The following is a 19069-nucleotide window of genomic DNA, read 5'->3' as shown; positions in this document are numbered from 1 at the left end:
ATCTTCTTCCAAGTCCCTCGGGAAACAAGTCAAAGTCAGTGGAGTAAAAAACAGTGAAGGGCTCTGTGAAGCCTCGGCTGTGACCCAGCATGACATCAGGAGCCACCATTCCTGCCGAAGATTCAGGAGGGACCCTGGTGGTAAAGGAGACACTTTCTTTGCTGTAAAGGGCTGCTTGGGAACTCCCCCCTTTACATCACAGGAAGATGTCCCCTTTTCTGTATAAACATGGTCTTTGATGTAAGACCAGAAGTTTGACTCCTACCCCGAGTGGGACTAAAATTATCATCTACATGCCTACATTCCCAAAGGTCACTTATTTCTAAAATATGCACACTTGTATATTAGATTGTTTCTTCTCCCTTCCCTCATTGGGAATTATTTTTAAAAACTTACAAAATTAACGAAAAAACAACTCAATATTTCTCACCTGAACACCAAAGCCAAACAATCTTCTAAATATTTAATAAAATAAATTACAGTCCACAGTTTTCTAGTGACGATAAATACAAAAGTAAATGTTTGCAGGTAGCCTTGACTTCACTTTAAAGGCTTAAAATATTTAATATTTAAATAACAGAAACTGGTTCAACATGGCATGCCTCTCTCACCCCCCCTATTCACTGTCTATGAAATATGGAGAGCAATGTTCTAGAATTATAGCATCTAGAGGCAGCTAGTCTAGAAATAGTTCACTCTGAGATAAACTCTTAGGGTTCCTAGATTATACCAAGAATATAAACATTCATAAAGTGAATGCTTCACGTCCTTACATGGGGAGTTTGCCTTTGCTCCAGATATAATCTTTGGGTCCTTCTTATAATAAAAGCTAGATTAGAATAAATATTGTGGTTACTGATTTGTTCTCAAAGCATAAGAATTCCAAGTTGAGACTGAGTCTATATAACTACTGAATTGTATAAATGAACGTCTCCTCCCCTGCCTCCATGAGATGGCATTTTAAAAAGCTTTTTAAAAATAATGTGCATGATGGTATAAATCCACAGCACCAATCGATCATTCAACTTTGTATGAAGCATAAACACATCTATCCTTAAACTTACCAAAACACAAAGTATAATTTAGGGAGAGTTCCATTTCTAATTCCAAATTCACATGTAAAAAAAATAAAAATCCAACATCGTGATTTCTAGATATGACCAGCCAGTCTTTTAAAAGTAATTTTGTAAACAGCAGCATAAACACCTCCCGACGTACCTTCCAAGCCTTCTCAGTTAAACTTGTGTTTCTGGTGCACATGCGACACGACAGTGAACACGCTAGCATTTAATTTAAAGAAAAAGGTGCAAAATGAAAGTGCCTTATCAATTCAACAGGAAAAGCTACACCAGTAACTACATTTTATATTAATTAAAACAATATATAAACAATATCTCTTTTAGCTATATATAGTCTTCATGCCCATTTACCCTGTAATATATTATAATGCTATTGTTGCTAGTGCTATGGACCCTTTTCATGCCGTCCTGCTGACTGGCAATAATCGGTGAAAAAAATAAAAACTTCCTTCATGAAACAAAGAGCAAGTTGTGCAAAGTAATGCTGCAACCTCTGCTATGCACACCAGATACCGATTATTGCTGGACTCTCTGTTGTTCCTGACAGATTGGTGACTCTGTAGAAAGTCTGTGGGCAGTGAGCTACAAGAAAAGGAAATCCTCCAACTTTAGTACCCTCCTTCTGTTGTAAACAGAGGTCAATCATCGAGAAGTCGAGACAGAAAAAGGGTCCATATCTGTAGGCATAATGGAAATCATATGCATGAGAAAAACAAGTTCAACTTTTATTTGTTTTCATTGTTTCCCCTCCTTTGCCTGACCCCGATCACCAAAAGATGTGCAGTGTGTTGGCGCTCCAGGTCTGTGCAGGGCCATATAAAGTGTCTCGATTAATTTTTTTTGTTTTTCATGTTTGTACTTCAGACATTCTAGAAGTGCTTAGTTGATACATTTACCCATCAATTTGCATTGCTGGCTCAAATTCTGAAGTGAACAACTCCTTGTATAATGGAGGAAAATGAAGTCGCACAATGTCTGGGTATATTGCTTTAAATGCCATTAGCTTTTCTGTATGTCGTCCACATAAGGCTCTTAATGTAGACACCTTGCATATTAACTGTAAAGAAAAGAAAAGAGATGTTGTCAGGAGAGAATAGACATGAGAATCAATATTAGGGAATCTAGATGATCTTTACAACGTTGCTTATAATGGTGAAACACACTCGAAGCAACTTAAATGTCCAGTAATAGAGGATTGGTAAAAATAAATGGTGGTACATTATAGAATACCAGGTATACGTTAATTATAATTTTGAAGACAAATAATTTAATAACCTGAAAAGATGTTCATAAATGAAAGTGGCAGAGTTGAGCTGAGAATCTAAGTCTCTTACCTCCTTCTCTTATTCCAACATGCTTTTCGCTTTATCATCTCAAACCCTGCCATCTATCACTGAAAAAATAAGAGATATGGAGATAGCGACGAGGACAAGGGGGTAGTCACGGGTAGGTTAGGTCACCGCAACTAGACATGACACATCTCTTGAGCATTTTAAGCAGAATGAGTACTAGTTAACTCCAATGACAACAAGTTTCTTCTAGAGAAAGAGCTGTGCGTAAAACAAAATAATTCTGGGTCTGGGCAAAAGACCCTGAGTGAAAAAACAAAGTCAGAAGTCCTGGATGAAGTCCCAGCATTGACATTTACCAGGTGAAAATCATAACATGATCTGCAAAAGTGCTTTTTAAGCTCTAAGGCACTATACAAGCACAAAATACTTATTATTTTAACCCAGAATATTTCTAAGAAATGTTTTTGCCAGATCATAGCTCTTGTCCATGTGTTAGGTAGTCTCCATAGTAAAAAAAAAAAACCTAATGGTACCTTTGCATTTGAGCAAGAAGATAGGGAAGCGAGGAAAGCTCCTGAGAGTTCGTCTCCCTTCTACTTCCCATTCCTGCCCCAATCTCTCACTTAGCACGTACAAAATCAAAAACAAAACAGCAATTACCCCCAATTTCCCTCTTCCGAGCTAACCTGCCTATCAGAAGAAAAGAAAACAAATAGAAAAAAAAAAAACAAAACCCTTTTCAAATCATCCCCTTGAACAATAAAATACATAAAATAAATCTAAGAAAGAATAGGGCTGATTTTTCTAAGAACAAAAACATACTACTAGCACTAGCACTGAAGGATATTAGCATACTTTAAACTGACATCCTAATTGTTTTTATTGTAAAAAATAATAATTAGCAAAACATGAAAACTTATTCTCTGAATACAGGGTAGTAATGGGAAATTGATGAAGAAAATATAAGTTATTTACTGTTGATGACTAATGAACTTAGTGGAAATAGACTAATATTAGAACATATGGTTATCCTGGTTAATTATTTTAGTACTTCTTAGCTCCTCCTTCAAAATTCAAAGATTCTCTAATTTATATTAATGCAGAACACTCATTAGGCTTTATGCTTAACTCTGAGAGAATAAAAGGATTTCCAGAAGGTATTAAAGATTTTTTAAAAATGTTTAAAAAAATTCTACTATTGCCCTATTATTGTAGGACACTTTATAACCAATGATAATAAACAGAATTTAACTAGAATTTAACAGAACTTTTTGAAATGGAGATATTTCTTTCTTTTCAGTAGCCTGTTGCTTAGTGATGCTTTTGGAGGCTGGTTGGATGAATTACAAGGGTGGCTGGCAGCATGATAATGTGGCAAAGGTTAATTCAGGTTATGCCAATGGAAACCTTTGGCTCTCACCTTTGTTAGTATACCATCTTCTCGATGATTCTTCTGTAGGACGTGCTGAAGAGCTAGCTGAATTTTCTGTTGCAGTTTTTCAATTTTTACCTTTTCCTGCAGCCACGAGCGATCTAAACATGAAAGATGACATTCCTCAGTATTCCTCCAACATGGTGTCAGAACACCCTAATTCCTCCTTATTCTTACACCCAGAGTACTGTACCACAATGCAGAGTTAGAGATTAACAGGCCAGTTTCATTCTCCCTTCAAAATCTGCTGCTAAAGGAAGGAAAAACTGATCTATGATGGGTGTAAAGGGTATTAAACCCTTTCGTTTCTACTGATACTTAAAGGAAGGGAGGGTCCTCCCCTTTCAAAAGGATAGCCATTTAAACTAAGGCCACACTCATACAAGTGCAATGAAATTACCATGGTCCTTCAAGCCTTTCTAAGAATTCCATTTCTGAATGATCTACTTATATCAATCCTGCCTGCTTTTCTGGAAAATATAAAAATAACCTTGTAATTCAAGGCAACTAAAACTGTCAGTAGAATTCCAGATGACTTTAGAGTTGTTAATTTAGGATAAAGTCTTTATGTATAAGCATTCCAAGCAGAAGATAGTAAGTTTGCAAAACATGATCCTCAAGAGGCCGTACTGGTTGAAAATATGGATTAAATTCAGATAAACTTGTGGATATATACAAAAAATTTCAGGAAAACATAGGATGTCTTGAAAAGCATGTTATATTGGACACTGACGTTAAGAAAGAGCAATCTAACTCTATGACAGCTTTTCTCTTGTTACCAGCGTTTCTCTTGTGGACTGCATTTCACGCAATTCTCATTTCTTAAGATTTTTTATCAGAACAAGCATGAGGTCTTCTTAATATATATATATACACACATAATATATATATATATATACACACATTATATATATATATACACACACACACACACACACACACACGTGCGTGGAGTTGTTATTTGAAAAAATTAAAGAAGATTTAACAAGTGTAGTGGCCTCTCTTGGTAGCCCACTCAATATTCTAAAAGTTATGTACCTTGTAAAAATTCTTTACCTGAACAGTTTTTAAACCATTTTATTTGTATTTGGTTATTTTACCTGCTGACATCAGTACAAATGCAGAAAATAACGCAATTTCATCTTCAGTTAGGTGCATAGAACATAAACTCTTTCCAAATTCAAATACAAAGCTAATAAAGTCTTCACAACCTGCCAAAATTAGAATAAAGACAATTTAGGATTAGGGTTATTATCCTAGGAGAAAAATGTAGAAGAAGGTAAAGAGGAATCTAGCAGTTGAAAATCAGAGGGGATTGTGATAACATTTCTACTGTTAAATAGTTTGAAATATCAAAAGAAAAATCTGTCTAACCAACATCTCCATCACCACCACCATCACTATGTGGCATAACCATCATCACATCAACATCATTCAGAATAACGAGTGAACTTTTGCTGTGTGATTGGTATGTTAGGTACTGCTTGCTCTAAGAGATCTCTGAGTTTCCCACTATTTCACAGCAGCCCTCTGAGGGAGGTCTTATTTTTATTATCCCCATTTTAGAGGTGAAAAAACAAACTTGGAGAGGAAAATAATGTACCTAAGGTTACACAGGGAGGAAAAAACATTCTGAGATTCAAAGTCAGGCTGCCTGACTTCAGAGCTCACACTCTTAACCAATCTAACTGAAATGTTAAATTCATTCATTTTTGTTTTTGAGTTTATTTGATCTAAAATACCCTTAAATACTAACAAATAATACACTATAGTGGTAAAATCTTTATAAGTTATATATATAACTGTTATATATATAACAGAACTGAAAACATAGAAAGTGAAAGTCCCATAAAAATAATAATCCATCGCCAAAGATTGGTTAAGTTTGGTGTCTATTCTTTCAGGTTTGCATATTATGTATATATAGTTAAATGGCAATGGGCTATATTATACTTCAATATACATACCTTCTGTCATTTAACTGTTTTTAAAATCACATAACACATCTTAGATACTGTCCCATTCTTTTTAATGATTATATCCACATTATTTATATTATAGAAATCCAAAATAATTATTTATAAACTATATATTATAGTTTTACTTAGCAATACTTTATTTCTCTGCTAGCTACCTTTAATTCTCATTGATGGTTATTATTTGAGGAATATGGAAAGGCAGACTTTTAGCTTTTTGCTTAATTTTATGTATCAAATCACATGTTCTAGTTTATCTGAATAATATATCCCCTGCCCATGTGGTTCTTAAAATCTGGAAGGGAACTTTGAAGAGATATAATATAAATTTCTTCCATTACCAACTAGATAAAATGAATTTTCTATAAATTCTAACTATAAAGTAAAATAGGTATAAAATCCTTAAATTTTTGTTTCCAAATAACCAGTTTCCATTTTGTTCAATAAGAGCTTTCACCAGCTCCCATCTTTTCCTATAGACCTGATTTAAAGACAAAACATCCAGAGATTGCCTCACCTAAGGATTTGAAGACATCGGGGCTAGCATATTTCCCATCAAAGTACACGGTGTTGTTCTGAGAGTCGAAGGCACGGCACATTCTGATAAACACCACCTCTAGAGAACCTAAGCAAAGGCAGAAGAATGATTTAGATTATACCATCCTGGTGAGTTTGTTTTGGAGATACTAATGTAGAGACCATTTCTGAGTCAGTGCACTGGGCGTTGCATGCAGTTTAGCTAGTGGACTCTCATCACGTTAGCTCTCTAAAAGGGCAAAGTTCACTAATGTAATTAAACACTTGTGCTGAAGCTAAGGCCTGCTTTACAGAAAAGAGGATTGATTTACAAATTACTTCTTTGGCACTCTTCTGTTTTGCAATATAAAGTCTCAGAGTTGCTAGGAAAACATTTATTCATATTTATTAAAACAAACTAAAAAACCAGGGATGTCTGAGCTCCGCAGCCTTCTTCCTAACAACTAACCTCGGGATCTAGAGTATAAAAAAATAAATAAATAAACAGGTGATGGTAAAATTGGAGAAATGCAGGTGTCCTTCAAATTAATCTTTTCACCCAGAGGAGAAGCAAAATGGAGGGAATGTTTTCTGCAGATAGCTCAAAACCTTTAAAAAGAACTCAGTTTCCGCTAAGAGAAACCTGAGCTATTATCATTGGATAAAAACTGTTCCCGACACCTTCCTTACCAAGCATTTCTTTAATAAGCAGGTGAAAGCAGGTTAGGAAGAGATCTCAAAATTCACTTGCAAAGCACATACCTGCTTTGAGAAGCACAATTTGATCGTTTTGACACAGTTCCATAAATCCATCAATGCGTTTGGCAAATTCCACCACATACTGTATAGCTTCTGTGATTTTGATGGCACACAATTGCCACATCACCTCCCGTTGCTGTTAAAGAGGGAGACACATTAACATCCTCAGTTACCCACATCCTCAGCACAATTGGTTTAACTTCCTATTTTGTAAAATCCTTCTTTGGGAATGGATTCAAAAAGGCTAAAGGATTAAAAAATAAACAGTTGGCAGTTATTTGGGTTATTACGATTGCTTCCGAGTAGTTTCTCATCTCCTCTAATTCCTTTCTTACCTCTTTGGTGTCAAGGGGACAGGAGGAAGATGTTGTGAGCATACGGGTAGCAGAAGATGAAAACGCATGCCACTGCATTAACCCTGGGCCACGAATCGTAGCAAAAGTGGGATCTTCTTTTAAGTAATTATTTTGCCTTGGGGAATTCAATACCACTTTAGTGGCAAAAGGGAAAAAAGGGGGCGTCAATTACATTTATGAGCTAGGTGCTTTAGGACATCCTTGTTTTATTTCATTTTCACAGGAACATTTTTCCATTTTCCATAAATGGATATGAATGCTCACAGCAACTAGGTATTGGAGCTGGGATTTAAATCTCAGCATCTCTGATACCACTCCATACTCTTTGCTGCTTCTTACTGCTTTCCTGCTTCCTTTGTCACTTTGGCTGCTCGTGTTAACTGCTGTCTCAAAGGCAAACGAAGTGATGTGTTGCTCTTCCCTAGCCTGTCCTGTTTTTAATTTCTATTATATACCCATTCTCCAATTTAGTCACAGGATGACCTGGATCTGTTGTGTTGCCCCAATCTTAGTTTAGGACTGTTTCCACCAATATGATGGGGTATAAGAAACAGGGAGTTAGGAGCTAGGAGTCACAGTCTAGTCCTGAGGTTTGCACTCTTCAGCCATATGCCAATGGATGTTAGTTTCCTTCTACGTAAAATGAAGGAGAAGATTAGCCTAGATAATCTCTATGGTCCTTCTTAAGCCTGAATTTCTATGATTACCGGGAAAAACCGTAGCATTTTCTTCAACCAAAGGCAGAATGGAGAATTAAAAGTTCCCCTTCTCTAGCCCTGCTCTTCCATTTTGGTAGCTTATTGATTAGAGTGTTTTATGGAAAAGGCAAGTAGCAGCACCTGTCAGCCTCATATTGCTAAGTTCAGATTGGGGTTATGATCATAGCTTCCAAACCTTTTTGTATACAAACTCTCTAAACTCCTTCTTCTTAACCTCTGGAAACATGAGGCTGAGATTATTTTACATGAACTTCTCGACCTTGAAATCTTCCATTATGATATTGGGACAAATCCCAATTCATTTAGGCTTTTGGAAACTGCTTAATTTAGCCCCCTGCTGACAAATAATAGGAGATGTGTGTGTGTAGTTAGAGGCACAATAGAATTTGTTTGTTATTGCTGAAATTTCCCATGCTGGCATCTCAGTAAGAGAACAAAGCCTCGAATACATGATCAGTTCTATAAAAAAGATTTTTAAACAGAAATTTGATATCCGATGAAACACATTCATTCTTTGGAATGTTTGTAGTCTTGATCAAATCCCTTGCATGAGCACCCTTCCCAATGTTGCCTCGACCCTACATAATTCTCCAGAGTATACCTTGCTTTGATAGTTCTCAATCTCCTCCTGTAGAAAGGTCTGCCACGTTATCTGCTGGAGCTCTTCTCTCAAGTATTGGCAAGTTTCCAGATGTGATTTAGATATATTCTGTGCAAGATGTTCTAAGGAAAAAATAGAAGATCATAACATGAAAAGTCAAATTCTTCTTTGGACAATCAGTTTTCTCCTTACTTAATATTTGATTTAAAAAGTAATAAGTAGAAGGCAACACACTGAACCAGTTTTAATTATCTTTATGCATTTCAATAAACAATTTGGAACTATTCTGTAATTTGGAACCTGAGGATGAAAGACCATCAAAGCCAGCAGTTAGCAATATGTCTTGGTGACTTTGAAGACCCTCCTGATCTGGACATTCTTCTGTGCCTTTCCACCAATGTCTGGGAATGAACAAATATTGATCTAGATAGGCATGGGAAATTATTGATACAACCTCTTCTTGGCATTTTTTAAAAAGACACCTCTGCCATTGACCAGGGAAGGGCTACTCTTGAAAAATTAGATTTTTTTTTTTTTATAATGACAACTATGTATTTCTATAGCGGGACAAGCATTACTGAGGGCCTACTATGTCACTATATATAGTGTAGTAGTTAAGGAATGGATTCTGGAGCTAGGCTGCCTAGGTTTGAATCTCAGCTCTGCTACTTTCTAGCTGTGTAATCTTGGGTAAGTTACTTAACCTCTCTGTGTTTTGGTTTCCTCATTTGTAAAATGAGGACAAAAGTATCTATTCCATAAGGCTTCCGTGAAAATTAAATGAGTTGATGACTTAGAACTGGGAGGGTTACAGAGTGTGCACTACCTAAACATTAGTTCTTAGAGCGTAGGAAGTTTGAAGATATTAAAAGAAAGAGATGCCAAAGAAGTTTCTCTAGGGACTTATAATTTGGTGAACATGTATGGACATGCTGAAAGGACAATTCAAGACATTAGACAATAAAGTATAATGTTGAATTATATCAGAAGAGAAAAACTGATAATAGGTGCTGTCAAGGCAGGGAGAGATGAATGTTGGCTTAGGGGAATTAGTGGGTGCTTCTTGGCAGAAGAGGGACACCTGAGTTGGACTCTGAAGGATCGGTATGATTTGGCAGGTGGAGGCAAGTAGCGTGAGGAGGTAGACCATTTCCACATTCGAAGGATGGAAGATGAAGGAACGAACATGGCATTTATAGGAGACAGGTGGATGTGATAGAGTCAAAATAGAAGTTTGAATAGGTAAGAGTCCAAGTTCTGAAGGATCCTGAACGTCAGGATTGAGAGTTTGGACGTGATGTAACAAAAGGAGTCAGCAAGATTCTCAAGGGGGAGCTGACATACTGAACATTGTTCCTGGGGAAACAGAACAAGCAGTTTTGTGACTGGTGGATTGGAGGATGGAGAGGATGGAGAGGGCCATTCAGAAGGCTGCTGGAATATAGAAGCGAAGGAATAAGAGCTTGAAGCAGCTGTAGTCACTGTTACGTAAGGCAAGAACAATAAAAAATATTTAAAAGAAGATAAGTGAATATGAAACCATACTAAAAAGTGATCCCCCTCCCAGCATCTTAAATATTTAACAGGAAAGCCATTTAAAAGAACAGTGCTGGATGCAAACTTAGCAACACTAGTAAGGATATTTATTTATTTGGAAATTTGTTGCTGCTTTTGCCAAAGAGAACCAGTTGTTTGTGCGAAAACGGAGCAGGTTCACCTAAATGAAGCTTGAAACTAGAATCTCTTTAGAGACATAGAAACACAATAAATTTTAATGGCCCTACTGGCAACACAGACACAAAACAATATAAGTAAACATAATAAAAATAAAACATAAACAAAAGAATATAATTTAAAGGAAAGAGAGAGAAGATGAGAGAAAGAAGTAAAAGCTAGTAAATTATGTGTCTTAGAATATGATGCTTGTGAAGAGGAGAATAAAGACAAAAACGATGGAAATTCGGAAACAAGAAAATAAGTGTGTAAAGAGGTAGTGAACTATCTTCTGCAGAAAGAACTGTAACCATATAAGACAGATTCGAGAATGTAAACCATAGTTTCAAAGACATGAAAAAAATGATAAAGTATTCACAGAGAACTAGGGGGATCCTATGAGGTGAAGGATGGTAAGAGGCTCCTAGAATTCTTTTCCAGATTATTATTCTTTTCCAGTTAATATGGTCAGCATCTTGTTATTTCACTTTATCTTAAAAATTGTTCCCACTCACCCCTACCTGTTTGGGTCCAGCTTTTATAAGTGGCAATGAATGATACAATGTACGTGACAAACCAGTAGAGGGCAGTGGCTGCATTCTCACCAGCTGCTCACCACCTGCCTTTGACTCCCAATTCACAGTTGATTTGGCAAATGTTAAGGTTTTAGAAACTTTGCTGTTTGCAAATCTTCATTTTGACAAAGGAGAATATGGTCAGACCGAGTTAAAGTTAAGAAGTTAGTCTGGTCTCTCAGAGAAACAGTCTGGAAGAGTGAAATACCTTAGAACTAGGAGTTAGGAGACCTGGTTTCTGGTCTGAGTTCAGTAGATAACCCGTTTGTGATGGGCAAATCAGTTCACTTCCTCAACCATGACTGCTTCATCAGTACAGCCAAGGTCTAGACACTTCGGAGGGAAAATCCTGACTTCTGAGTTAGTCACAGATTTTCATAGTTGAGAAGAACTTTAGACATCATCTGGTCCAAACTCTCTTCAGTTTATAGATAATAACAACATTAATAGTGATGATAGTAATTAACACTAATATAGCATTTACTATGTGCCAGACCCATATAATATAATATTATATTCTGAATATGTATCTTCTTGCTTAATCTTTGTAACAACCTTAGAAGGAAGGTACTAGTTACCACATAAAATTATCTCCATTTTACAGATGACGCTGTGACTTTTCCAAGGTGTCATAGCTGGGCAAGTGGCTAATAATTTAAACACACAGAATTTGGCTCCAGAGTCTAGCTCTTAATTTTTATGTTCAATAGGTAAGGACACTGTAGCTTGCAGAGGTTACATGACTTATTCTGAGTTGTACAACCTACCGTAAAACTAGGACCACAACCCATATAAGCTAACTTCTTGTCTCATGCTTTGCTCAATATGTCATTGTTTCTCTTATATAAGGCTTTAGTTATTAATTATATTAACAAGTATAGTTAGTTTTTTAAAAAAATGAACCTAGATTGTTTATCAGGAATGTATAATTCTGGTACTAATTGTACATTAAGGTCAAAATTTCTTAGCCATGAATGCAGGCATATTCCTGCTAAAAGTGACGGATTATAGATACTATTATTAAAAGACAGAATGAGGCTTAGGATATGTTAATTTACAGTTCATTTTCTAATTGAATAATTGTTTTCATTTGTTTAAAATCTGATGACAAAATTTAGCCTAAATGAAGTCAATAATCTTAGTTAAAGAGATGGCAAGTCTTAAGCTCCAAAAGAAATATAGCTTTGAAGAAGGAGCAGCAAAGCCTTTGGCCACATTTTTGCTATTCTTAGCTTTTCAAACTATTTCGTACATGTAAATGGGATAGAAAATTAAGCCAAGTTATATCCTTTTCAGATAAATTCTTTAGTTTTAGGTTTGGGACTAATCCTAGTGATATTCATCCTGGTAAATGCCACAATATATGTGAAAATTCCCTAACTTAGGAGAACGTAAAGAAAATATGAGGCATGGGGCTCCTAGACTACACTGGGAGGTGACAAATGTGGAGGGGGCCCTTGTTTTTTGGGGAAAAGGGGAGCTGGGGGAATCGGCTTAGCCATTTATGGCCCCACTCGAGTTTTAGTACATATTTAGCCAAAGTGCCTTATCCAAGGGCAACACTTTGGCTAAGCTCTGTGGATTTACCTCAGGGTTGAACATTTGACAAGCAAACAGGATAGATTCACTACTATTTATGATATAAGGTGGAAGCAGACCTAAAGTGAGCCAGGTCATTTTCCATGATATCATGTCAGCTTTCAATCAAATCCTTATTCATTTCTGAAAATTTTACTTTCATTACAGTTGTGCTTAAGGCTCAGCCAACCAAGATCTCATGACAAAAATGGAAGGTTTTTGTTCTAGTTCAAGAAAAATAAAATCAAGCCTACCTCTGCTCAGCTTGGCTTCTAGTTCAGAGGTTTCTCTGTTAATCAAAAGAGCTGCGATACACCTTTAATGCTGTTCAGTGGTTAAAGACCAGGCTTAAAATGTTCTCGCTCTTGAGGATTTAAATTTAGACCCATAAAGAGGTGCTTGTGTAAAAACCGTAAAGAACATTCAATTTGTTCTATTTGGAGAAAGATTTTACTGGAAATATAAATTTCACTTAAAAATGTTTTATGGGATACAGAGGTGGAGAAACCATCTAAAGAACACAACCGTTTTTTTTTTTTTCTGTGAACTGAGGATTTCTGTGCTCAAGTCAGAACCTGCTGGTTCTTTTCCATCTGAGGTCTTCGTTCTCTCCTCGTATTAACTTAGTCATCTCCACAGCAACTAATTGAAATATCCCAAAGGATTATAACCTTGTGCGAGGAATCATGGGGAGGAACAGATCAAATTCTAAAAGTGCAAAGGTTCTTATCAAAGTTTCTCTAATAATAGTGCCATACTCAAAAATCGATTAAATATAACAGAAGATGTTAACAATTCCTTGAAATGGAAAGTTTTCCATTGTCTGTTATCAACATTTCTAGGTCAGATCTCCCAAGAAGCAACAATGTCACAGGAATAAAGAAATGACAGTTGTGTGTTTTTTTTATATGGTGAGTCTCCCATGAAATACATCAGTTTTGTCACCAATATCCATCACCAAAACATTCTGGCAAATAAAGAAGCTGATTTCCCTTTAACATTTATAGTATATATCAGAGTTGTAAAACTTAGATGTCTTACAGGGGCGGGGCAGTGATGTAAATAGGAAAAGTGGAGCTGGCCCATCTAATAGCGGTAGTGTCTAACTGGTGCCGGTTGGTTTTGCCATTCACAAACGCTGGTCCCCTGTATCTAGATCTTTTTTTTCCTCTCACAAGCAGCAGAAAATCTTAATTTCTTTTTTTTTTTTTTTTGGTGAAATTTTCCAGGTTTAAAATTTTGCCAACTGATTCAAAATTTTAAACCTTTGCACTGGTCAAAAAAAAAAACATGTCTATGGACCAGGTTCAGTTTGTGGACTGCTATTTTTATGACCTTAGGTATAAAGCGATACCTGGAATATAACTAAAGTAAATCACTAATGAAGTTAATAGGGCCACTCCCTGAGCTTAACAGTTTCTGTGAAATTTTAAGACTGCTCTAAGTTCACGCTGATCTATCTCTGATGTCGAGAGGTCAATGCATATGATGGAAACGGGGTTCAGTCAAAAGGGAAGAAGCAGGGCAGGGTGGAATTATGAAGTGGTTCCAATGGTAAAGGTGAATTGCCCTTCTAGCTGCATTATTTTAATAACATAACTCATTAGAGGAAAGTTAAACATATCCCATTTACTTCAAAGGGGATAGGCAGCATACTGCAATAGAAACATGAAAGAAAGCCTTTACCTAATTCTGCCATGGACACAGTTGGGGAAGTCTCTCCATTGGTGAAAGAACAGTAGGGAAAGAAGCCTGATGCTGGTGTGTAGTCACATATTGGTTCTGGTTTGATTCCATTGATATCAAGACCTGACTGGTCTGGGGAAGGCTGTATGTCCAGGTAGAAGCTGCTGACAGCTGAGTCTGCCTTGCTCCCCTCAGGGGTGTGCCCGTCGATGTAGTTGCTGAGGTCGTCGTGAAGTTCTGTGAGCCCATTGGCTGAGATGTTGTAGGTTGGAGTCAGCGGCTCGGCCTCTCCAGGCTGCTGTTGGTGGTCTCGCTGCTGTTGCTGCATCCGGTGTTTCTGCACTTCTGCATACAAGCTGTCTCTCTGCTTTTTCGACATTCGGCCAAATTTTACAGCTGGAAGAAAAAAGCCAAACCACATCATGTATGATGTGCTTTTCTTCATTATCCTCTCTGGCATGTTTTATGGAGTTCCTTTGAAGTCTCTGACAATCTCAATCAAAACCACGTAACCACAAAAAGGATGTGATCCAGAGGTGAAAACAGTCCCACCCCACACCCCCAACAGCAAAGATATATCCCTGAGGAACTAAGTTTCAAAAACAGACCCAGGACAGCTAGAAGAGACCTGGGGTAATGACCATCTATGTTTTCCTGCTGTCATATATCCCTGTGCTCAGTGGGGGCTGCTGGTATGTGACTGAATGAGCTTGTTCACTCTCCACCAATGCAGCTGGCTTGGACCATCTCTTTTTCTTCCCAGTGTTCAGACCAATGCACAAAGATGCACAGATTCACAGAGGTATATTGAGGCACGAGCAGTCAAACTTCTACTTTCATTCATTCCACTATTCTGTATGTTTGAATAAATTTCTTCCTGATCAAAGAGCTGAATCTGGGTCTTCATTGAGAGATCTAAACAGACTGCGTGAGGCCTTATGCAATTCTCTGAATTACATCTCTAAGTCTACCTACCTAAGAAGCCTCTTTCCCTACTCCTGGGTGATGATGGCCCCTGTAAAACTCTTGGACCTATCTTTAAATGACACTTTGTACTGTTTTCATTTAGCCCCAAGCAAAAAAGAGTACCAGAATTTTGGAAAGGGTAAATGCTGTGTATGATCCCCGTTGGGCAAATTTGTGTTTGTAATGCTTCTCTTTGCAATATATCCTCATATTTAAGGTGGAACAATGAGTGTAGTAACCTTCCAGTTGGTTCAGAATTCCAAATGATTTCTCCTGAAGCACCCAGATAATTGAGAAAAAAACAAAACCCTATGATTTCCTGGTCTGAACTCTCTCACTAACTCATTTACTTCTCAGTTTGACTCTGAATTTGTAGATAAAGCCTCTGCTGGAGGGACTAAGATGTCCTAATTGATTGTGGTTAAATTTATACCTTACGGGGTGAATGAATTCACCCATTTGACCACCATCATAATTCCATGAGTCTATGGGAAGGAGGCAGGATAGATGGACATGAAGTTAAAAACAGAGGCTACCACCTGGGGAATTCCTTTTCTGCCAAGGAGGACATGCTGTTCTTATTCAGAGAGGAAGCAAGCAAGCTGTATACTGGTCAATTTCCAGGTTCTAGGACTCAGGTAACAAACCTGGGTGGGACTGGTTAGACAGCAATCAGGCTGATGTGGGTTCTGAATTTCAGGCTTATAATTGTATAAGCCCCCAAATTCATTCTAAGCCCACAACAACATGTGCTGTTACTTATATGCAAAATCTCCAAAAGGTATACTGAAGGCACTTAAGTTTTTGTAAAGAATCCATGCTCTAGAACACCCAAGGGAATTAATACCTATAGGTCAAACTTGTTCAATTGTGACTCTGAATTGTGTTTTAACTTTTGCCTGAATATTAACAACAGCAACCATACCATCCTGTAAGCAAAATAAAAGGATCAGCTCTTGAGAAAATACACACACAACTTGTGATTTTAACCTACAAGTTCGTAAGAGATGAACCTAACTTTGTCAGTTTAGTACCACTGGAAGATGAAATGTGTAGAGTTGCTTACCACAGGAATTTCTGAGACTAAGGTGTAAGTTCTTTGATTGCATATTTTGATGGTACAAATATTGTTTCTGATTTTACGTATTCCAAGAGCCCACCCTGTGCCCCGCTACTGAAGGTCATCACACTGGTGCTTGGGTGGGTCCGCAAGCCCCAGGAACATCTGATCGGGGAAGGCAGGCTTTCAGAACACTGGCCCAGCATCTGAAGTATTTTTCCACAGGCTGAAACTCTACTGGAAGAGCTGTTTCCTTCAAAGGGATCTGTTAAGAGAGCCAGCCAACCAGTATATTCGGAAAAGTCCTTAAAATGTACCCGCTGTACTTTGTGCCCAGTTTCCTTGTATGAGAATAACTGTCTTGAAATCTGGTGTTGATTATTCAGTGTACTTAAGACAGTTTTCTGGGAAGATCTTGAAATGTTCTGCAATTGAATGGTAGATGGTCTCTATTTCTTAAAATAGCTTCTTTTCATGAAAAGAACATTTGTCATTTAGCCACATTTTGCACTATTTTCACACATTCTGCATGTACAAATATTTGATTTTGGCATGTGATTCAAGATATCCAGTTAGCATAAAAGCTAATTCAACCCAACTGCCAATAAGCTTACTTGTGTAAATCATGTAACAATTTGCCCCCACTTATGTTTCTTTCTGGGGAAAAGGCCTATAGGGGGTATATTTCAGGGTCCTCAATGATATTTGCCTTGGATCAATTCAGTCACCTGTAATGTCTTAAACGTTAAAAATCTGAAGGTGTTCAGACCACACAGACGTGTCTCCTCCGCACCCACCATTGCCAGTCAGCTGACTCCGATGGGTTATGGAAAAGGAAATAATTGCTGTGAAACCCACAAAACTGCCAGGGGAGCGGGGCATATTTTGGCAGCTCTGGATCCAGGTTTCAGAAGGCATTTTACAACCCCAATATACTATACAGCTCAAGCTGTGAGTGCTCACCATCTCGAGACATCCCTACGGCAAGGCATTTCTGTAATCGACAGTGTTGGCAGCGGTTTCTACTGGTTCGATCAATCAAACAGTTCTTCTGACGAGGACAGGAGTAGGTGGCGTTGCTTTGCTGACTTCTCCTGAAAAAGCCCTGTGATTCAGTTATAAAATATAAAACAGGTTAGTGTCAGTTTGAGCTGTATGATACTAAAGGCAGTATACTAAGCACTGAGCGGCATTAATATTTAATGAGAATTAAACTTGTAGCAGAATCATCCAGGAGACCATTAATGATATTAAAGTCACTTCTTTTTCCTTGAGTGAAATTGATCCCCAGAGCCTAATCCTCGGTCCCTTACACATGCAAAACTTTCTTTAATTCCAAGAGCTCGTCGTCTATGTAAACGGGCATAGGAGCAGACCCTGTTCTTGGCTTCTGATGATCAAAAGCAATGTGTTGATGGAAAAGTACAAAGGCATTTACCTTTAACCTTTATCCCCAAAATATTTTTAGTAGAATAAATGCAAAACACTTCTCTGTGATGTTCAGAGATAAAAAAAATGCAACCTTACCGTAACCCAGGGTGGCTGCAATCCTGGTAAACTATGGTTATTCTCTACCGGCCTCCTTAAATTCACTACCCTTTAGGTGTCTTGCATTCCCCAAGTGAGAATCTACTTCTCTAAGAAGTTAAATGACACTTGGATGGATTATTTTGGCAGATTAACCAGATTGGGAATATTTACTAACTCTGACAATTTGAAAATACCATGTATTCAGTTTCACGGCCTTTAAAATTGAACAAATCCAATCTGATGTTCATCAAGTTCCACTTATTTGTTAAGCACTGTTTTGGAGATGAGAGAGTGTACAAAGATGCATAAGGAGCGCTGACTTCAAGGATTTCATTCATTCATTCATGTGTGCTAAGTTCTTGAGCTAGATTCTTACTAGTTCATCAATTTTTGGTGTTTATTCTTTTCTTAAAGCTGCAAGTTTTCCTTTTAGTTATGTATTAGTAGCAACCCACAAATTTGCTATGTAGTATTTTCATTATCATTCAATTGAAAACGTTCTAATTTTCCATATATATATTTCTTGTTTAATCCCATGTGTCATTTAGAAGCACATTTCTTAATATTCAAACATATGAAGGGTTTGGGGTTATCTTTTTATTGTAAGCTAGGGATGTACTCTGACGAAAAAGAAAGTAACCAGAGTTATTTCTATGAAGCAGAGCCATGAAGGGTACAGAGGAGTATTATCATCTTCAAATCTTTAATGGCAACGATAGATGATTCCAACAAAAGGGACGCTAGTGGAGAAGGGAGAGGTAAAATCCTGAAGAACTGCCAGAGTGGTGGGCAAACTGATAAGGGTATTCTCTTACCAAAAGATTTTTCTGGACGCCAACTTGGCAGTTGTATCAAAATCCTTAAAAACATGTCTATCCATTGAACTAGTAATTATTCTTTAGGGAATATATTCTAAACAAATATTAAGAGTGGTACGAAGATTCACCTACAAGGATATCCATCACAGCACTGTCTGTATTATAAAGAAAGTTTCAGAAAAACACTAAACGCCCAACATTAGTGAACTGGAACGGTCGCATTGGATACTCACACATTCAGCAACCACTGAAAATGAAATTTAAGAAATATAATTATTGATATAAAAAGGTGATAAAAATAGACTGCTGAATAAAAAGAACAGCTAAAGAACTAAATACAATAATCCAATTTTTTTGGGGGGGGGTAATCTATATATTTAGCAACCACTGAAAATGAAATTTAAGAAATATAA

General features: G+C 37.2%; 1 protein-coding gene across 3 annotated transcripts in view; it reads right to left on the bottom strand.

Moving 5' to 3' along the window:
• Nucleotides 1-539: 539 nt before the first annotated feature.
• The window catches only part of RORA (RAR related orphan receptor A), a 683527-nt gene continuing 664997 nt past the window's right edge, over nt 540-19069 (bottom strand). For all 3 annotated transcript variants that reach the window (XM_023532539.1, XM_023532540.1, XM_023532541.1), the window contains 8 exons: nt 17272-17413; nt 14283-14678; nt 8731-8852; nt 7058-7190; nt 6297-6404; nt 4904-5014; nt 3792-3904; nt 540-2136 (listed from right to left, as the gene is read on the bottom strand). In XM_023532539.1, coding sequence (XP_023388307.1) covers nt 1972-2136; nt 3792-3904; nt 4904-5014; nt 6297-6404; nt 7058-7190; nt 8731-8852; nt 14283-14678; nt 17272-17413 — 1290 coding nt within the window. In that variant the 3' untranslated portion in view covers nt 540-1971. The remainder of the gene's footprint in view (nt 2137-3791; nt 3905-4903; nt 5015-6296; nt 6405-7057; nt 7191-8730; nt 8853-14282; nt 14679-17271; nt 17414-19069) is intronic.

This window comes from Pteropus vampyrus, unplaced genomic scaffold (assembly GCF_000151845.1).
Source record: "Pteropus vampyrus isolate Shadow unplaced genomic scaffold, Pvam_2.0 Scaffold85, whole genome shotgun sequence".
NCBI lineage: Eukaryota > Metazoa > Chordata > Mammalia > Chiroptera > Pteropodidae > Pteropus > Pteropus vampyrus.
This window is presented reverse-complemented; position numbering and strand designations above follow the sequence as displayed.